The following is a 21,827-nucleotide window of genomic DNA, read 5'->3' on the forward strand; positions in this document are numbered from 1 at the left end:
GAGTAGTTTATACTACTAGACTACCAGTCATTCATGGCCCAAAAAAGATGAAGAACTTCTGCTTAAAATCATAATATTAGAGGTAAAATTAAAACTTATTACTGGTTTGGGACAAAATAACAATAAAGAAATCAAACTAATCATGTTCTAATTTGCATAGAATAAAATAAGTGTGAATTTTGATGTATCCTGACAAATTCATATATCCACAATCAAGTTAAAGAACTTTTCTGTCAAGCAAAGTTCTCTCATATACTTTTCTAGTCAATTCTATCACTCACACTCTTGGCCTCAGGCAACCACTGTGAGTACACATTAGATTTATAAAAGTATATTCCATAGACTATTATTTTTACTTATAGAAAAAATTTTCAGACTAACTTGTATGGTAATATTAATAACATTCTTTAAACTGAAACCTCAAATACTGTTAGCAATTAACTCTAGACTATCTCCATGAAACTCACCTTATAAAAAAAATACTGTACAAGGGTAGCTATTCTAATATAATAAAAATGACCATGAACGAAAAGCAATTTGGAGAGAAATTTAAATCTAGCTATTGCATAGTCACTGTTCCTTGCAGCTTGTCTTCCTTCTTTACCCATGATTCCTGTAATACAGGGGACAAAAAGATTAGTTCACTGATAATTGGTAAATGTAAATTTTAAGATGTCTGCAAATACCTTAATTATCTGTAGCAGCTGAACGTGGATTTAGGATAATTATATTCTAAATTATAGTAGACAATAGATTCCGAAAAGGTTGTTCTACTTATATCAGATATGTAATTAATACAAAGCTATAACATATACTAGGCGTGTAACATCAATCTTCAAAGAACTAGAATAAAATAAAATTGATATAAAATATTAAAAGTTCAGGATCTAAGAACATTTTTTTATTCTAATCAAGAGAATGCCATAAAACAGCTTTCACGTCTCTTATTTCCAAGGAACATAAAAAATATGCTGAATCAAGTAGAAATAACCATGTTTAACAGTTTTAAAACTCTCATGCAAAACTCAGTGTGCTTTTTAAAAGAAAAATGTACAATATTACTTGAAATCAGTACATAATTTTATCTGACAAATATGAGCACTTTTTTTGAGGTTACCATAGTTCATTAGGTTTCAAAAATTATTGCCAAGTTTGTTTATTCCATGTGAAACCAGCTTCAAAAAAATTATTTTTTCAAAATTAAAATTTTCTACTCCTGTTATAAAAGGATCAAAATGTTACAAAATGTAAAGAAAATCATCTGTATTCACAGGTCCTAGAGAAAACCACTATTTCTGGTCTATATACTCTTAGAAGTTCTCCTTATGCATATTTCATATATGTTCACTTAACACATATACAAACAAGTACATAAAGATGGGATTGTTTTGTAATCTGCTTTCATCACTTTCTACATTATGGACATTGTTTACTTACTATATATGGACATATGTGCTTGCTAACATAGTCATTTATTTTCTTAAAAGGAATTCCTGGATGCCTAGTCACTAGGTCAAAGGGCACACATTTATTTTATTTTTGCTTTGCAAAGGCTTTCACTAGTTGCAGCAAGGGGAGTTACTGTTTGCTGTGGTGCATGGGCTTCTCATTACAATGGCTTCTCTCGTTGCAGAGCACAGGCTCTAGGAGCATGGGCTTCAGTAGTTGCAGCATGTGGGCTCAATTAGCTGTGGCTCTTGGGCCCTAGAGCATGAGGGCTTCACTGGTCATGGCACGAGAACTCAGCAGTTTTGGTGCACAGGCTTAGTTGTTCTGTAGCATGTGGAATCTTCCTGGACTATGGATTGAAACCACATCCCGTGCATTGACAGGCAGATTCTTATCCATTGTACCACCAGGGAAGTCCACAGGGCACACATTTAAAATTGTTATATATAATAATGCAGGGTGTACCAATTTACATTCCTACTAACATTTAAGGGCATTTGTTAATCTGCATGTGTGTGTGCTCAGTTGTGTCCAACTCTTTGTGAACCCATGGACTGTAGTCCACCAGGCCCCTCTGTCCATGGAATTTTCCAGGCAAGAAAACTTGAGTGAGCTGCTCTTTCCTACTCCAGGGTATCTTCCTGATCCAGGGATTGAACCCCATCTCTTGCATCTCCTGCATTGGCAGGGGAGTTCTTTAACCACAGTGCCACCTGGGAAGTCCATACCCCTGATCAATTTCAGGGTATTTTTGCCAATCTGACAGGCAATTTCAACTTACTTTTTGATTATTAGGGAGATTTCTACTAGACTGTTTTTCTTATTCTCCTTAATTTAAGACCTCACATAATAGGAATACTATAATCTATTTTACAAATATTCTTTATTAGTTTGTCTTAAAAATTTTTTTATGGGAAGTATTTACTTCTGTCACACATGTTGATCTTTTGCCTTTTCAGTTCCTTGCTTTCTTTGGTTGTGTATTTAAAAGATCCTTCCATACCTCAAATAACAGGATTATTCACTAAAGTCTATTATTTTTATAGCCTTCAAAAATTATTTAAATCCTAATCCATCTGGAATTTGTTTTGCTATAAGCAATGGAAAGGGACTCACTTTTCCCCCCCAGATAACTAGTTATATCAGTGTTTTATTAAATCAAATAATTTGTTTCCCTACTTATTTGAAACATCTCCTTTGTTACATACTAAATTTCCAGGCATTCCGAATTGATTCTGCTCACTGGTCTGGCTGTTATCATATTACTGATAAAATCAAAAGTACTGTTGTTTTTTATACTCTAAATATGATACAGTTAGTTATCAAATTATCGTGAAGATTTCTGAGAAACAACAGTATAAACAATATAAAGAAAGCGAGGTTTTCAATATGAAGAGTTAATTATCCCAAAGAGGAAGGAGTTGATTTGAGGGATACACTGGAAATATGGACCCAATCAGTACTCATCACACAGGCAACTCCAGAGCAAGGACTATCTTCTAACTCTAAAATTTTATCCTTCAACAAAAATCCATACTCATCTCTTTTGCTTCCTCAATAAAATTATTGAGGAAGACAGGTCAAAATATTGTTTAAGTGGGAAATGACTGGTAATATAAATATAATAAAATGATTTTAGTATTCTGAATGTAATAAAAATTTTAGGCAAAAATAGAAAAAAGTTAGCATAAAGATTATTAAATTAGAAAGTTACTTGAAATTTTATAGTTTGGTATAATTTCCTGTCTCTAAAAATTATCTTTAAAATACATTCCAAAATCTTTAGACTAATGGATAAGGTAAATAATAATATTCTAAAATAAGATAATTATACATCTTATGTATATATCATGAACTTATAATTTAAAAATGATAAAAATACTGTGTAAAAGTATTTAAAAAGGTACAAAATTGCATGTAAAACTAAACTAACTTTACTGGGAAGAAGAACTGGAGAGATAAAATTCACTAGTGGTATTTATTTCCTTGAAAATTTGCAATTAAAACATCCTGCAGCTTCCCTGGTGGTCCATGTGGCTAAGACGCCACATTCCCAAAACAAAGGGCCTGGGTTCAATCCCTGGTCAGGTAACTAGATCCCACATGCTGTAACTAAGACCCAGGGCAGCCAAATAAATATTTTTTAAAAATCCTAAATATTGGGCTTAATAATGATAGGTTTCTGACAGAAATATGATGTGATATATTACACCACTGCATTTAGTTTTCATTTGTATATGTGACATTGTACTTTATTCTACAAAAGGAAAATTCATCATCAAATAATTATACCAACTTTACAAGTTCGAAGAAAAAATATCAATCACCTATGCCAACATGTGCTTCTTGTATCATGCTTACATCGTTAGCACCATCGCCAATAGCCAATGTTATTGGCTTCTCAGGTGAGATTTTTATCAGTCTTATTACCTGAAAGACATACAACTCATTAATTATAATAAAACTTCAATTTTCTTGTATTTATATAAAATTATTTATCTGAAATGATCTGTTGTAAGAACAGTAATGAAAAAAATTAGTTTTATACTGGACAGTAATATGCACTGGGGTTCATTGTCTGATGTCTCCATTAAGACGTTAGCAATGTCTTTCAGTCTTTGGATTTTATGATGGGATGTAAGAATCTGTTAAACACAGCTTAAATTTGTAAAAAGCTTAATAATAACTGTGTAAAAAATTAACTACAATTAATTGAACTTTGTCAGGCAATTCTTTTTTCTCAAAGAAATTATTTTCATTTGATACATAGGAAAGATAATTAGTTTCTCTTGTAGTAAAGTTTCTTAAAAATTTAAAAAGCCATCAAAATTAAATTCAATAAAATCTAACAAAAGGTTTCTTTGGAATACTTGAACGTACTTTTCTAAAGAATTTAGGCATTAGGTCTGTTTGGTCTCCAGTTTAACGTCCACAGACTGGGGTATATGGGTTATCATAATAAAATAGGCACTGTAATAAAACTCCATAAAGCCAAAAAAACTGGATATATAGTTTATTAGCTCTATATGTGAAATAATATGTTTAGAGGTATATTTCAAAGCATATACTTGTGAAGGTTTCAGTTACAAAAGATATTTGTATAGGTTTTCACTTGAATCACAGCTGAACATTAAATATTTCCTAACTACGGCTTCATATCACAATTAATTGGCTTTTTAACTCTTTATTAAAGTTCTATTTAGCACTTAACAGTCATTTTTAACAAAGAGAATTATCAATTCATGAGAATCCAAGAATAAGCAAAGATCAACAGAATGACCTAGAGGTGCAGATGAACTGAAGTCTTATAGGGTCCTTGACCCTGTAAGTTAAGTAACGAACTCGTGAGACTTGTTACCATAGTTCAAATTTGTGTCTCAGGAATATCACAAACTGCTATCTATCACATGGTCACTTTTAGGTTACAATGATCTATTTCTATGTTATTATGAATAATTAAAACTTCAATATTTACTGTGAAATTTCCAAAGGCCTAATGTATATGGTTAAAATTCATATTATGAGAAGTGACTGACTCCTGGTTAAGATTCATATACTGTATATCACCAAATGGAACTAGGTGAGGCATTAATGTTAAAGAATACTTTTAAATCAAAGTATCTCTAAGGGACTTGTTATGAAATAAACATACCTTTGCTTTCTGTAGTGGTGCCATACGACAGCACATTACAGCTGAACAATTTCTACAAACGTCCATAAATAGCTTTTCATGCTCCCTGAGTGCAAGAGACAGACTGGTCCCGTCTACCACCAGACCATGCTGAATCACATGATCCTCTCTAACCCTAAAAAAATAGAAAATGATGATATTCTCTGTAAGATATGTATAAAGCCATATTATTTACATTCATTTAGTAAACAAAAGATTCTTACTGAAAAATGGATCATTCACCCATAGACTTCACTGTTGCAAAACTGACATGTTAGGGAATAGAGTTCTACCATTTGAAAGTTAAGATTAAGCAGAACTGGGAGTGACTGATATGAAGAGTAAAATAGATGATATTCAATTTTTCAATGAATTCATATATATATATACACACACACACAAAGAGAAACTGTATTTTCTAAAAAGTGAATTGTTACACATAATTTGAGGATATTCTCCCAAACTGTATAAAAAATCTTAGAAAAATAAAAATATGACTAGTTATACATTTAGCAAGTTCTAATTTTAAAAAATTAAACGAAATCAAGAATGTTCAGGAAAATTTACAAGCTAGATTCACTGTATATTTAAGTAGCAAGGCAAGGAATGAAGAAACCATCAACTGTCTCTTGATATTTAACCCTACAATGGACTGTAATGCCAGGTATTACAATGGTGGAAAATGGGTAACACCTCCCTTGTGGGCATATACTATACTGAGGACTATTTCAAAAATGGTCTAATAATTGGCAGTTGAGAGAACTACTTGCGACAAGAAAGAGAAAACAAGTATATTATCATAATAAGTATGTTATTGCGTCAGTATGTAAATAAAGTATATTATTGAGCACACTATTTCGTTCAGCTGCTTCACCCAACTCCCCCTTTGGTAATAAGAATTTCTCAGTGAAAGAAGCAGTGTATAGATTTACATTCTGGAGCAAGCTTCTTATGCAGTTGAAGGCCAGCACTCAGAGAAGCATTGTGTTCAGGTCAGCACAAGGAAAATACTACAGTTCACCACTGGGTTCACAGTATAGCAGGACTGCTACTGAGAAACACCCACACATTTTCATTTTATTTTTTTTCTCAGCTTTATTGAGATATTATTGACATATATATAAGTTTAAGGTACACAACATGATCTGATACATATATATACACTGCAAAAATGATTACTACAATAAGGTTAATTAACACCTCCATCCTTTCATGTAAAAACTTTTTTTTGTCTTGGTGGTAAGACTTGAGAGCTACTCTCTTTACAATTTTCAAATATATAATATAGTACTGTTAATTATAGCCACCATACTGTACATTAGATCCCCAGAACTTATTCATCTTATATATAAACTAGAAGTTTGTACCCCAGACTATCACCTCCCCATCTCCCCCACAGACCAGCTCCTGGCAATCACCATTCTATCATTGGTTTTTTTAGATTTCACATATAAGTATTTGTTTCTGTCTGACTTATTTTACTGAGCATAATGTTGTCAAGATCCATCCATGTTATCACAAAAAGCAAGATTTCCTTCTTTTTTATGGGTGAATAATATTCCTTCATGTGTTGAAGGAACATCACATTTTCACTGTCCACACACACATTAATGGATATTTAGGTTGCTGCCATTCTTGGCTATGGTGAATAATGCCGCAGTGAACACAAGAGTGTGGCTCTCTCTGAGACAGTGACTTCATTTCCTTTGTATAAATATCCAGGTGTGGAATTGCTGGATTACATGGTAGTTCTGTTTAAAATTTTTTCTATACCATTTTCCATAGCGGCTATTCCCTCAATTTTTAAATGATAAGTGAGAAGACTATTAAATGAGCAGTAAGTTATGAAAACTAAACATACTGATGACTTTCAGTCTAATACTTAAATCTTTTCTGTAAGTTAAAATGATGTCTTCATTGTATGCCTAGTAACTATAGTGTTGCACTGTATAAGTGGAAAGCAATTAACATTTACAATATAAACTTTAAAAAATGTATACTTCCTTTATCAATTCTCCAGTACCTGAAATCGGCATCTAAACTGACTGTTTCCTCTCTGTGGGCTGAACTTCCTTAGCAGCCCCTGCTGCCTACAGGCATTCCGTGTAAGCACTGCCTGAGCACATGGTCTCAGAAGCAGCAGCAGCCAAGAGCAGGACAGGTCAGGTAAGCTTTCCTCGGGAACATTCCCAAGGCACACTAAGTGACGTTCTTCTCTGGACAGGCTTCATAAATCAGCACACACAATCCATGGTGTAACGTCTATGCAATATGGAAAAGCCCCTCATAGTTCTGGCACATAGTAAGGTTAGCATCTGCTTACTTCTGTAGCCTCATGTTTCAGTATTTCCCACATCCTGTCCCATCTACTCCATTCCCTGGCCATACGTAGCTACTATCAATTGCCTGAATGAGCCTCTCAGCTCTGGGAATTTGCATACATGGGCCACTTTGATTCTTGGTGTTCTTTTCTGACAAGTTTACATCTCAAAACAGGAGACAACAGTCATGAGTTCCCATGTACAGCGTTCTAATGTACAGAGCTGTTTCTAGGATAAACTTGGGCTGAGTTTCCCACTTCGGTCCACAGACAGCTCTCTGTTCTTGTCTCAGTTACAATTCAGTCGTGATGGTTGTGACAGTATACTTACTTCTTTTTTCTGACACATTGTAAGTATTCTGGGAATAAACAACACACCTTACATGACTGTCCCAAACGCCTACATAGGAGATAATCAATGTGGTTTCGAAGGATTAGATACATACACTAAAGCTTTGAAAGATATGGAATTTTTTTGCTATATCCAAGATTTTTAGAATAGATACTTCCTGAAAGTCTATAAATCAAAATCCTATTGACTTATATGGTTAACTCAGAAAACATATTTCAGGAATTCCCTGGTGGTCCAGTGATTAGGACTCTGTGCTCTCACTGCAGAGATCTGGGTTCAATCTCTGGTTGGGGAACTAATATCCCACAAGCTTTGAGGCTCAGCAAAAGAGAAAAAAAAAGGAAGAAAATATATTCCACTAAGATGGTATCTCTGAAACATACATTTCACATAGCAAGCCTAAAATTAATTTCAAGGTATAATATTCACTTTATAATACAGCTTTTGTACAAAAAGGGAAATGAACAATACCCATGATCTTAACAGACTCACCAAAAGCACATATATAGAAGACTTAAAAATATTTGAAAATATAATTATCTTCAGATGGCTGTATTATATTACTAATCATCATATCTTATTTTCAGTGCTTTAAAATGAGTATTTATTACTTTTATAATCAGAAGTAATATTTAAGAAGCAAATGATTCTGAACAATTAGTTTGTATATTTTAGGGAGTTCTGGACATTATGCCCTTAAATGCTTAAGTAGCCACAATAGTGTTGGCATTGCTTCAAAACCCGTGTCATTAACCTAGATCAATCACCTTTCTGAGCTCAAGCAAAGATCTTTCTGAAAGTTGTACTGTCTCTTTAAAACATTCCTTAAATAAGCTTTTCTCTGATAAAATCCAAAATTTAGTATCACACCAATCCCTGCATAACAAACATAAATAAAGCACTGAATGTACAGTGACAATTGTGGCACTGTCTTTTCGTATTTGTTTTTCTGCATTAATATCACAAGACTGCAAAGAGAGATATCAGTAGGACATCTCAGATACCTACATACAAGCAACCCGCATGCTTACACTGAAACACTCCTATTTAAGGTAAAAAAGAAAAAAAAAAAAACCTGGGGCTCCCCTGGTGTCTCAGTGGTGAAGAATCTGCCTGCCAACGGAGGAGATATAGGGGGTTCGATCAATGATCTGGGAAGATTCCACAGGCTGCAGGGCAACTAAGCCTGTGTACCACAACTACTGAGCCTGTGCTCTAAAGTCCAGGAGTCACAACTACTGAAGCTCACAACGCCCTTGAGCCCATGCTCCGAAGTGAGAGAAGCCACCACAATGAGAAGCCTGCGCACTGCTAGAGAAGAGCCTGCACAGCAATGAAGGCACCCAGCACGGCCATAAAGAAATAAAACTTAAAGAAACTGTTAAATGAGGGCTCCTAAAAAAAGCTGATCTACCTAAAGAAGCAGGTTTAGAGAAAAACAGAACAAATTAAGAGCATATATACTTATGAAAGTATCTTTGAACAGTAAAATGCAGATGCATTTCCCAGTATGGTCATGTGAACTATATCACTGGTTGGTAAATGTTTTCTATACAGCACCAGAAGTAAATATTTCAATTTTAAGCTTTGCAGGCCATGAGACTAAATCGAAGGTATTATATAGGTTCTTATACTACAAAAGAAGAAACAAATTTTGACAAAAATTTTTAAGTAAGAAAATGTAATAATAATTAAATACAATTTTAAAAATAATAGAATAGAAATCTTTTTCTTGGCAGGGAAAGAACATTTTAATTGGGGTTCAAAGTTAATGTCCTTTATCAAAGTCAGCTGGCACATGTCCATCTGTTAATGCTGATCTGTAATGAGATTTTACATTTTATTACAAAAGAACCATAGGTAATGAGATTTTATATTTCATATTTGATTATATCTTAAATAGGCAGTATATTAAAGCTTACTGTCACTGAATAATAAACACAATGCTTTGCCATCTAATTTGATAATAATCAACACTCCACTGTGCTTTAAGAGTGTGATATTAAAAGTCCATTTTTCTTTTTATGTTGGACATGATAGTTAAACACTGACAATAAAAATATACCAAAATGCCATACAGCAGTGTGGCAGAGAAAACATTACTGAGTTATCACTGTGTCACTGTGATTTGCACTGTATCAAGCAGCAATGAGAAATGATAAAAGTGCTCTGGCCCAATTACTCAACTGTGCTGTTATAGCACAAAAGCCTTTGCTGATATGTAAATGAACCAATGTGGCTTTGTTCCAATAAGATTTATGTACACTAAATTTTTAATTTCATGTAATTTTCACACCATGAAATATTACTCTTCTTTGACTTCTTTTTCATCTATTAAAAAACAGAAAAGTTATTTTGAGCACATGGGCTATAAAAAAGGGCAGTGGGCCATATTTGGGTTCACTGGGCAATAGCTTCCTGAACCCTGAACTCCATGATGCAGGTAACTATATTCTTACCTTCTGGCAAGCTGCCCCAATTTTTCGGCACATTCACTGTCTGATTTCTGGTTTAGAAGTTCAAGGATGTTCATGGTTCTGTGAAAATGTCCACATGACAAACTCACACTAACAGCCGTTTCATGTTTATCTCCAGTAAGCACCCACACTTTGATACCAGCCATTCTCAAGGCTTCAATAGTTTCTCGAACTTTATCTTGTAGTCTGAAAACAAAAGAAACAAATTAGTAGTAGAGAATACTTTTTTGACTGAATTTTAAGTGTAAACAAGTACAAGTAGGGTAATTCTGAACTCCTTAACCTAGGAGTGCTACAGTGTAGTAATACAACTGACTTTTTTTCCCAGTAGGGAAAAAACAAGAATAACCCAAATCAGTGATCACCTGGCTAATACAAAATCTACAACTGTGTGCTGACACATTTGTAACAACAGGCATACCAGAGTTGTGGGGCATTTGAGGTAACAGATACTAATCACTTGGGTCAATACTGCCTTGATGAGAACATGTATGAATTCTAACAATTGTTAAGTTTCCTTCCTCTTCATTTTGGTGACAGATAATACCACTGTAAACATATTTGGTTTTTTGAAGCTCACATGGTATTAATATGTTGGAGCACTATGTACACTTAAATATAAAATCTACAACTTTGTATTTTAAGACTGTACTTTGAAGTCGATTTTTATAGAACCAACTAACTATACCATCACTTCATGGCAAACAGACAGGCAAACAGTAAAAACAGTGGCTGACTTTATTTTTCTGGGCTCCAAAAATCACTGCAGATGGTGACTGCAGCCATGAAATTAAAAGACGCTTACTCCTTTGGAAGGAAAGTTATGACCAACCTAGACAGCATATTAAAAAGCAGAGACATTACTTTGCCAACAAAGGTCCATCTAGTCATGGGTATGGTTTTACCAGTGGTCATGTATAGATGTGAGAGTTGGACTATAAAGAAAGCTAAGTGCAGAATTTATGCTTTTGAATTGTAGTATTGGAGAAGACTCTTGAGAGTCCCTTGGACTGCAAGGAGATCCAACCAGTCCATCCTAAGTGAGATCAGTCCTGGGTGTTCATTGGAAGGACTGATGTTGAAGCTGAAACTCCCAATACTTTGGCCACCTGACGCGACGAGCTGACTCACTGGAACAGGCCCTGATGCTGGGAGGGATTGGGGGCAGGAGGAGAAGGGGACGACAGAGGATGTGATGGCTGGATGGCATCACCGACTCAATGGCTATGGGTTTGGGCGGACTCTGGGAGTTAGTGATGGACAGGGAGGCCTGGCGTGCTGCAATTCATGGGGTCACAAAGAGTTGGACATGACTGAGCAACTGAACTGAACTGAACTATATGGTCTTCACAAACTTATTTCCTGTTGCAATGGTGAATGGTATTGTTTCCTTAATTTCTCTGTTTTCTCATTGTTAGTGTATAGGAATGCAAGGGATTTCTGTGTGCTAATTTTATATCCTGCAACTTTACTATATTCATTGCTTTCATCAGCGTTTTACAGTTTTCTATGTATAGGTCTTTTGTTTCTTTAGGTAGACAAACTTATTTCTTAAAAGTCTTAAATTTCAAATTAGAAGATTTTCTTTTTTGGTAAGAAAATCTCTTAAATCAGTAGTTCAAAAATCAGACTGCAGACAATAAAGGTCTACATAACTTCAGAGAGTCTGAGAAATCTCACAAGGATCACTGAAAAGTAAATGAACACTCGATCTTAAAAAAATGCAAACACCCTTAGATCTAGGTGGTAGAAAAAAACATTAACAATAGACTTAATTTGTAGAATTCAATAATTCAAGAAACTGAAACATACATGGAGAGAGAGGCTAGGGAACAAGGCAATAAGTAAATAGATGGCATGGAATTCACAGGCTGAGTGGAAAGTCTTCAAACAAGTAACTATAATATACTGTCACAAGGACAACAGCAGAAACTATCTACAAAACATGAAGGCTTCCCAAAGAAGAGAATTTTTAATACTATTAGGAGTCAGGAAAGGTCTTTCTAGAGAGTGCGGGTAATATATGAACTATAATTTATGAATGGGTATTCATAGATGGATAAGAGAAAAATGATCCGGGCAGAAGGCACAGCTTTGCAAAGGAAAAAAGGCAAAAACAGAACAGTTTTAGTTAAAACAGTCTTCACTGATGTTCAGAAAACTACAGTTTGGTACTGCTGAAATGTAAAGCAGAAGGTGACAATGGTAGGAGCTGAGGCTGGAGAATTAAGCAAGAGCTTAAAATCTTTGAATGGTACACCGAGTAGTTGTCTAAAAACTCAGAACTATACATGGCTGGATTCTATCAAGTATTTCAGATAGCTGACTAGGAAAAAAATTGTATGTATGGACTGGGAAACATTAAGGCTTTAACTTTTTATTTTAAATATATTAAGTCGTCATAAAATGTTAAAAATGGAGTTTGTCATATATTAGAAATACTTGGTTAAAAAAATTCTTATGAGAAAAATGACATTGGCTATTTATCTGATACTTACTTGTCTTCTACTGCTGTAGCTCCCAGTAATATCAGGTCTTTCTCTATGAACTGGAAGACACCTGCCAATTTCTCTTCCCGTTGCTGCAAGGCGGTCCTGGCTTCAAATAAACGTCTATTTATTTCCTCATACTCTTTAGATGTAAACTGCCTATAGGCCATACACAGAGTTCTTAGCCCTTTCTAAAAGAGAAAAATTAAAGACAAAATTGAATGAAAATAACTAATGGGGAATCAAAGTCACTGAAATAAACTGAGGATACCATTACCAAAAATCAACTATCAATAATTTAAAAATTATCACCATCTAGTGATAGGAAACTGTTATAAAACCATAGTCACCTGAATTGTGGGATACATATCATTGCTCTTTCAATTTCTGATGGGTTCTTAAAAAGTTGCTCATAATAATTAAGGTCACTGTATTGTAGAACATTACAGACCCTAGACAAGATCATAAACATGATCTATCTATAATTTTAAAACTGTTTCTACCAGGAAAGGATAAAAGTTCTACAAAGGTACCTTCAGGCCAATCAAAAGAGGCAGCACTAGGTTCTACTCTCTTGTTTTAACCACTATAAATTCACTTTTATCTACTTAAAAAAATTTTTTTAAGCAAAGGGGACTATAATTTCCTGAGGCTTCATGGTATGACAAATTCACAATTTAAATAAAGAAGACTGTAAGGTGGTCATTATCAATCAACCAATACTTTTCTAAAGCCATCGAATGAATGATTTTTAATTGTATCATTATATCTTCACCGGTGATTTGGAATTACACAAAACTTAGGAATACATGTTTGATTATCTGATTGTACCAAGGGTCAATTTTTCTTATGGTGTTAATATTTGAAAGTTGGTATCTAACTCTGAAAACTTATAAAAGTTCTTTTTCTTACATTTTCCTCACAAAAACCCAAAATAAAGATTCTAATAAAAGGACTCAGAAAGGAAAGGCTTTAAAATACTATATGACACTACTTAGTAGATTCCTAAATATTGGCTTTCCTTGATTTACATATGACCTACCTTTATAAACACCTCTTCTTAAAAAAGCCAAGAGACTATGAGAGTTATAAATAAATGAAATGAATTCATTCCACAAGTATTTATTGAGTCCCAGCTTAGTGAAAGCATTGTTCTAGATATTAAAATGACAGAAAAGTAGAATATCTTTGTTCTTACAGATGTTACAGTGTGGTAGATGAACTAGACCATAAACAATTAGAAAATAAGTAAAGGGAGAAAAGAAACTAAGGAGGCAGAATGATAGAGATAAGTATGAAGCAAATATTTACAGAAATGCAGAAATGAGAGATCATGATGCTCTAAGACTGAGACAGAACTGCTTAATAAGTTTCCTCTTCACATGAATCGTGGCACTGTATTTTGTAAGATACTCCTACATTCTTTTATTAAGAGGGACATAAGTCACATACCATAATTCACTAAAGAGTACAATTAGGTGGTCCTTAGTGTACTCATGAAGTCATGCAATCATTACGACTATCTGATTCCAGAACATTTTCATCACCTTCAAAAGGAATTCCATACTCATTAGCAGACACTTCCCTTTTACCCCTTCCTCCAGCTCCTGGCAACCACTAATCTGATTTCTGGCTCTATGAACTGGCTTCTTCTGGATATTTCATATAAACAGAATATGTGGCCTTTTGTGACTAGCTTCTTTCCTTAACAAGGAACACCATTCCTTTTAAGGGCCAATTAATATTCCATTATACAGATAGGACACTGTTTAATCCATTCAAAGTTGACAGACATTTGCGTTTTTCCATTTTTTAAGCTATTAGGAATAGTTCAGTTCAGTTCAGTCACTCAGTCGTGTCCGACTCTTTGCGACCCCATGAACCGCAGCACGCACAGCCTCCCTGTCCATCACAAACTCCCCAAGTCTACCCAAACCCATGTCCATTGAGTCGGTGATGCCATCCAGCCATCACATCCTCTGTCGTCCCCTTCTCCTCCTGCCCCCAATCCTTCCCAGCATTTGGGTCTTTTCCAATGAGTCAACTCTTCACATCAGGTGGCCAAAGTATTGGGAGTTTCAGCTTCAATATCAGTCCTTCCAATGAACACCCAGGACTCATCTCCTTTAGGATGGACTGGTTGGATCTCCTTGCAGTCCAAGGGACTCTCAACAGTCTTCTCCAACACCACAGTTCAAAAGCATCAATTCTTCGGCGCTCAGCTTTCTTTATAGTCCAACTCTCACATCCATACATGACTACTGGAAAAACCATAGCCTTGACTAGACAGACCTTTGTTGGAAAAGTAATGTCTCTGCTTTTAAATATGCTATCCAGGTTGGTCATAACTTTCCTTCCAAGGAGTAAGCATCTTTTAATTTCATGGCTGCAATCACCATCTGCAGTGATTTTGGACCCCAGAAAAATAAAGTCTGACACTGTTTCCACTGTTTCCCCATCTATTTCCCATGAAGTGATGGGACCAGATGCCATGATCTTAGTTTTCTGAATGTTGAGCTTTAAGTCAACTTTTTCACTCTCCTCCTTCACTTCCATCAAGAGGCTTTTTAGTTCCTCTTCACTTTCTGCCATAAGGGTGGTGTCGTCTGCATAGCTTGTGCTTCTTCCAGCCTGGCGTTTCTCATGATGTACTCTGCATATAAGTTAAATAAGCAGGGTGACAATATACAGCCTTGACGTACTCCTTTTCCTATTTGGAACCAGTGTGTTGTTCCATGTCCAGTTCTAACTGTTGCTTCCTGACCTGCATACAGGTTTCTCAAGAGACAGGTCAGATGGTCTGGTATTCCCATCTCTTTAAGAGTTTTCCACAGTTTATTGTGATCCACACAGTCAAAGGCTTTGGCATAGTCAATAAGCTGCTACAAATATTTGTGTCCAAGTTTTTGTTAGATGTATATTTTCAATTCTATTGGATGTATACCTTGACTCATATAGTAACTCTATATTATTCTATATTGTACGAGGAATTGTAAAACTGTTTCCTAAGTTGGCCATATCATTTATATTTCCACAGCATGTATGAGGGTTTCAGGTTTACACATTCTTGAGATTTTTTTGTATAATCCCCTCCTTTTTTTGGCTGTGCCGTGTGGGATCTTAATTCCCTGACCAGGAATAAAAACCTGTGCCCCCTGCAGTGGAAGCAAGAGTCTTAACCACTAGACCACTAAGGAAATCCCTCCTTTTATAACACAGCAATTTGAGGGGTCCTTAAAGCCATAAGTACTCTGGCTGTAATAGGTTCAAACAGAAGATACATGTTTGCAGGTTAAAAGGTCAGTATTTAACCAAAGAATGAGGAACCAACACATAATGTAACAGAACTACAGAATTACTGTAATTTTTGATAAAATACTAATGCAAATATCTTTCACATATATTTTTAATGGTTTTTAAAATAAGAGAAATTTGCACTTACCAAAGCAAATTCATCTACATGAATTCTGGTCTTTTCTATTTCTCCACCTATACATGCAGGGAGAACTGATGATTCAGCACCTTTAACAAATAAAAGCTTCTCACCTGAAAAGAAAAATGAACATTTAAAAAACTGTATTAGATACAATATTAAATAAGTACAAATTCATTAAAGTTTAGATTTGTTACCTGAAGGTGCCTGAACAATTACACTCATTCTTCTACGATCTGGATCAAATTCCAAAATATGAAGCAGCTTGTATCTAAGCAAAAAAAAAATAAGAAAGACAAAATCTTTACTTTTTGAATAATATTAAGTGACTATTTGGAAAGAACCCCCATAAGAGATAAAATGGTTAATTCAGAACAATAAATTAATCTCAACTATATTTTTCAAGATGATGGATCATGAGTCAATTAATAATACAAGATAGAAAAAGAAGGAACAGACATTTATTAAGTATTGGGTTGGACAAAAAGTTCATGCAAGTTTTGCCAAAAGATCTCATGGGAAAACCTGAATGACCATTTTGATCAGTCTAATACTTAACCAAATGCCACATACTTTACATACCTTCTATCATTTAACATCCATGAAAACCAAAGGATATAGGTCTTATCTCACTTTACAGATGCAGACTATTAAACTCAGAAAGGCATATTCATTTGCCTAAGCCAAATAAGCATATGAGTGGCAAAGAAAGGATTGGAATCCAGATCTGCCCAGCTTCATGTTTCCTCACTAAAAAGGGTGACTGATTCTAAATCCTTTTTTCTGCCCAAACACATCTGAGAAATATAAGCCCTCACATTAGTAACAGAGGCTCATTATAGCAGTGATTCTAAACCCAGGACAGGGCACATGTGTACAACTGGCCGGGGTGGGGTGGCGGGGGAGATTTCTCTAGGGAGCTGTAGAAGAATTTGGTGTGTGATGGGTCAAATGTGGAAGTTGATAATATGAGCTAGACAGGGTCCCAGATAAAAGTAGTCAAAGACTGGGCACTATTTAGTTCAGAAAAGCATAGTCTGGATGAGCAGGGCTGGAGCTGAGATGTGATCAGAACTGATAAAAATCACAAAAGATATATGAATATGGTAAGAATGGACTAATTTATCCAACAGTAGAAGTACTGGAAATGATACAACAGTTCCTTAATGTTTGAAAGATAAAAATCATAGGAAAGATAAAGAAATTTTTCTTTAGTGAGTAGAAACTTACAAAACTCATTACCCTTACATGTAAAAATAAACACATAAGTAAATTCAAGAACCATGAAGCTAAAGTATAGATGAAAGATTCAGATCATTATATTATTATTGAGATGAGATACAATGTAATACTGACATCATTCTAGAGCAGGCCTTGGAAAACTTTAAAGGTGCCAGATGGTAAATCCTTTAGTCTTTGAACATCATATATGATCTCTGTTGCATTTTTGTTTCTGAAAACGCTTTAAAAATGTAATTTAGTCTGTAGGCTATACAAAACCAAGCTGTAGGCCAGATCTGGCTTCTGGGTCATTTTACCAATACCTGTTCTATAGTATTTAATACATAGAAAATTACATATAGAAAAAAATTACCGTTCCAGTTTTCCAAGAGTTTTAACTTCCATAATTTCTCCAGAATTACCAATAAACACGATGCCAAATCTAGGAAATAAAAGAAAGAAATACAAGATATAAAGGATGAGAGGTGGACCATAAAGAAGGCACAGTGACAAAGAACTGATGCTTTCAAACTGGTGTTAGAGAAGACTCTTAAGAGTCCCCTGGACAGCAAGGAGATCAAATCAGTCAGTCCTAAAGGAAATCAACCCTAAATACTCATTCGAAGGACTAATGCTGAAGCTGAAGCTCCAATACTTCGGCTGCCTGATGCAAACAGCTACTCACTGGAAAAGGCCCTGATGCTGGGAAAGATTGAAGGCTGAAGAAGAGCGCAACAGAGTATGAGATGGTTGGATGGCATCACCGAGTCAGTGGACTTGGGCACTATGAACTTGGGCAAACTCCAGGAGATGGTGAGGGACAGGGAGGCCTGGCATGCTGCAGTCCATGGGGTTGCAAAGAGTTGGACACGACTGGGTGACTGAACAGCAACAACATTTCATATTTTACAATATAACTTGAGTAAACATTTAAAATATAAGTTTAAGATGTATTTTAAAGTATTTCCTTTGAGTATATATAGCATTATTTTTAAGAATTTAAAGGATTAGAGTAGGTACAAAACAATACACACAGAAGTATTTTTCACAACATATTTCATAGCAATCAGACAGCAGCCAGTGGTGCCTGGACCTACTACAACACTACTTCTGCTGTGACAGTAAAATTTGCCATCAGAAGACTGAAGGAATTGAAGGACCAGTAGAAGTGTCATCATTTGATAACACTGCTAGCCTATAATAAATGTGTTAATTTATGCAACAAAGTTACTTTGGCTTGTTGTTAACTTTGGGTATGGGTATTCCGCAATGGCTCAGCAGGTAAAGAATCTGCCTGCCAATGCAGGAGATGCAGGTTCGGTCTCTGGGTTGGGAAGATCCCTTGGAGGAGGAAATGGCAAACTACTCCAGTATTCTTTCCTGGGAAATCCCACAGACAGAGGAATCTGGCAGGCTACAGTCTGTAGGGTCACAAAGTCAGACAGGACTGAGCACACAGGCAGAATGCAGTAGACTTTTAAAGAGATCTCTTCAAAACACGACTTAATGCAAGCTTGACAACAAAATTAATGATATTTCACATTCTTATTTATAATATCTTTATGTGCTTTTGATTTTTGTCTGAGAATTTTAAAGTATTTTCTTGTATTTTCACACTTTTATTTGAAAGGTATTCTTCTGAAGATTTGAAAATTATACTTAAACTACCTTGCAGCAGCTTCCACAAGAGCCTTTTCATCTGGTGAAGATGCATAGTACTCCAACTGGGCGGGTGCAAAGTTGGACTGCCAGGGACCATCACCAATGCTATCAGTCTGAACACTGCTAATCTGCACAGTGTGACAGAGACTGACGGCTTTAAAGAAGAGATCATGTTCTTTATTCTGTAGAAATATAATTAATATTCACAATAAAAGTATCAATACCAAGTAACATGTAGGAAACCAGAAACAAAATTCTAAAAAATGCCAATAAATACAGTTTGTAATTTGATAAAATAAGATGTAGAACAAGAGTGCTATAATCTTGAATTGCATAAGTAATAGCTAGCTGGCTGCTTCTGACTCCAAGGAGTTAAGACGTCATGTTTGCTTATGACCCTTCAACATCTGACTATCTTTTTAGTAGACATAACCAAATTGCAAGTAAGGGTGAAAACTATTTTGTGGCAGAATTGAGATGGAAAAGGTATTAAATCAATTTAAGCTCTGTTCCTTAATAAAGTCTTATTTACTTGAAGGCAAAAAGTGCTTTCCTTAACCTAGTCTCTATTTAAACACCTAGAGAACTAAAGTAGATACATAATAAGTGACAATTTAAGCTGGCTTATGACTATAAATTCTCAGTGCTGAACCAAAGTATAAACATTTCAAATGTATATTTCTTTCCCCACTAATACTTAAAACATTTTCTTCTACAACCCCCCAACTACAAAGAATTACTATTTCAAATGAGATTCTTATTTATTAATTTAAAAATTGCTTACTAGTTCAGTTCCATTTTCAGGACTGGTTCTAAAGGAGGAACTGGTTGCAAGATGAGATAAATTGTTAAGATGGGATAAACTAGTAAGATAAGATAAGTTTCCTTCTGAAGAGTCTGGTGTTGGTCCTTCGGATACTAGTCTACCATTGATTTCTTGGTATTTTGTACCATTAATTGAACATTCCCGAAACTGCATCTCATTTTCTGTCAGTGTACCAGTTTTATCTGTAAACACATACTCCACCTAGAGAGAGAAAAGAAAACAAACTTTTCTGTTCAGGGTCTTATATTGGACAAAACAAACAAACAAACAACAAGCTGCCCTCTGTCTCCTGATGTTGTTTACCGATTAACACTGATATACTGATGTTGAGACTACAAATAATTAATGATGCCACAGAGACAGGATAACACAAAACATTTAAAATCTATATACTTTTCTAAGTCTGTGGCATCTTTAGGGTCACGTTTATCTATAGAGGTGACTGATAGTTTTTGTTGAACAAACAACAGAAATAGTTCCCTGGTCAGGGAACTATATTTCACATGCTGCAACTGAAAGATCTTATCTTGCATGCCCCCACATGCTAAAACCAAGACCCATCAGCCAAATAAATAAATTCAAAAAAACAAACAAAAACCAGCTGCAATACTTCTGATGGCCACTTCTAAAAGTATACTTTTAGGTCTTTTTCAAGATAAAGTGCCCTATTTATTGTACTACTTATTTATTGTATCCACCATGTTTATTGTATTTCTTAATAATTTAGCAAGTACTGTTGTCATTAGGTTCCTCTCTTTTCATTTTAAATGTATTACTGACAAAGTTTTTGTTATACCCCAATCCCATTTTCCCATAAACCCTGTGGTTTTTACTAAGTAATTTTGCACAGCACAATGATTTTTAGGAATGGATATGTCACATTACAGTAGAACTGATGAACTAAGATCCTGCAAACCACAGGGCAGGGCCAAACAAACACACTGTTCTGATATACTATAATATCAGAAATTTAAAATATTATAATAAACCAAAAGATAGGTGGAAAGATAGAAGTGCATGACTTCTCCCAGAAAGCATATTATAAAAACACAGAAATGAAAATTCAAAGTCAAAGAGAATTAGGAAATCAGGATAAATGGTCTGACACCCAAATTAAAAAATTTCAGAAATAAAATTCCACAAAACAGAAAAAACTTGTTACCAAAGAAATAAGGAAAATTCCTAGAAGCGAAGGACATGTTTCTAGATTAAGAGGACTCAGAGTTCTTTGCCCAAAGGAGTAAAAAAAAGACACCAAGGTGTATCATCATAAAATTTCAGATTCATTCCACAAAGAGAAGATTGTAAACAGGGTGACAGCTGAGAAGCTGGCCCAGAAAGAAGTCCAAATTAAAGCAGAAAAATGAAAGGTTTCAAAAGAGAAAGCGAGCAACAGAATAAAAAAGAGAAAGGAAATCCTAGATTACCTGCTGTGTTTGAATATGTGGAGAGGTGGTTCATACACTTGTCAGATTTGTTTGTGGTAAATGAAAATTAAGTGAATGGAAAAACAGAACAATTAAGTGTAACAAAACCAAAATACATAAGAAAAATGTAAATATAGTACTACACAGCACACAGACAGAACTAGGAGTTAATAAACAATAACAAAACAGTTCTAATAATGTCAATAAGTGAATATTTATTAAATCCCAAATTGTGATTTAACAATATTGGGGAGCTATGGAGAGGCAAAGTGGGTATATGTCTGGGTATGTGTGTAGAAGGAATAGTGTAAGGGTTATATCTTTGTATTTCATAGTAAATAATGTCTCAATTTTAAAAATCCAGAAAGAATACCATATAAAAATACAGTGCTAAATAATGAAGAACAGCTTAAGATTTCAAAATGGGAAACAAGAAATAAGTTGTGGAGCAAAGAAAGTGGGGCTGTTTTTTAGCATAAGTTTTGTAATACTTAGTTTTAT

At 34.9% G+C, this 21,827-nt stretch overlaps 1 protein-coding gene across 10 annotated transcripts in view; it reads right to left on the minus strand.

Annotated features, from left to right (window-relative positions):
* ATP11B (ATPase phospholipid transporting 11B (putative)) overlaps positions 1 to 21,827 on the minus strand; it is a 110,112-nt gene that overhangs the window by 36,324 nt on the left and 51,961 nt on the right. For all 10 annotated transcript variants that reach the window (XM_043473636.1, XM_043473633.1, XM_043473630.1 and 7 more), the window contains 10 exons: positions 19,858 to 20,100; positions 19,080 to 19,255; positions 17,785 to 17,853; positions 16,388 to 16,461; positions 16,200 to 16,303; positions 12,767 to 12,948; positions 10,251 to 10,454; positions 5,102 to 5,255; positions 3,777 to 3,879; positions 468 to 613 (listed from right to left, as the gene is read on the minus strand). In XM_043473636.1, coding sequence (XP_043329571.1) covers positions 468 to 613; positions 3,777 to 3,879; positions 5,102 to 5,255; positions 10,251 to 10,454; positions 12,767 to 12,948; positions 16,200 to 16,303; positions 16,388 to 16,461; positions 17,785 to 17,853; positions 19,080 to 19,255; positions 19,858 to 20,100 — 1,455 coding nt within the window. The remainder of the gene's footprint in view (positions 1 to 467; positions 614 to 3,776; positions 3,880 to 5,101; positions 5,256 to 10,250; positions 10,455 to 12,766; positions 12,949 to 16,199; positions 16,304 to 16,387; positions 16,462 to 17,784; positions 17,854 to 19,079; positions 19,256 to 19,857; positions 20,101 to 21,827) is intronic.

Source organism: Cervus canadensis, chromosome 7 (genome assembly GCF_019320065.1).
Source record: "Cervus canadensis isolate Bull #8, Minnesota chromosome 7, ASM1932006v1, whole genome shotgun sequence".
Classification (NCBI taxonomy): domain Eukaryota; kingdom Metazoa; phylum Chordata; class Mammalia; order Artiodactyla; family Cervidae; genus Cervus; species Cervus canadensis.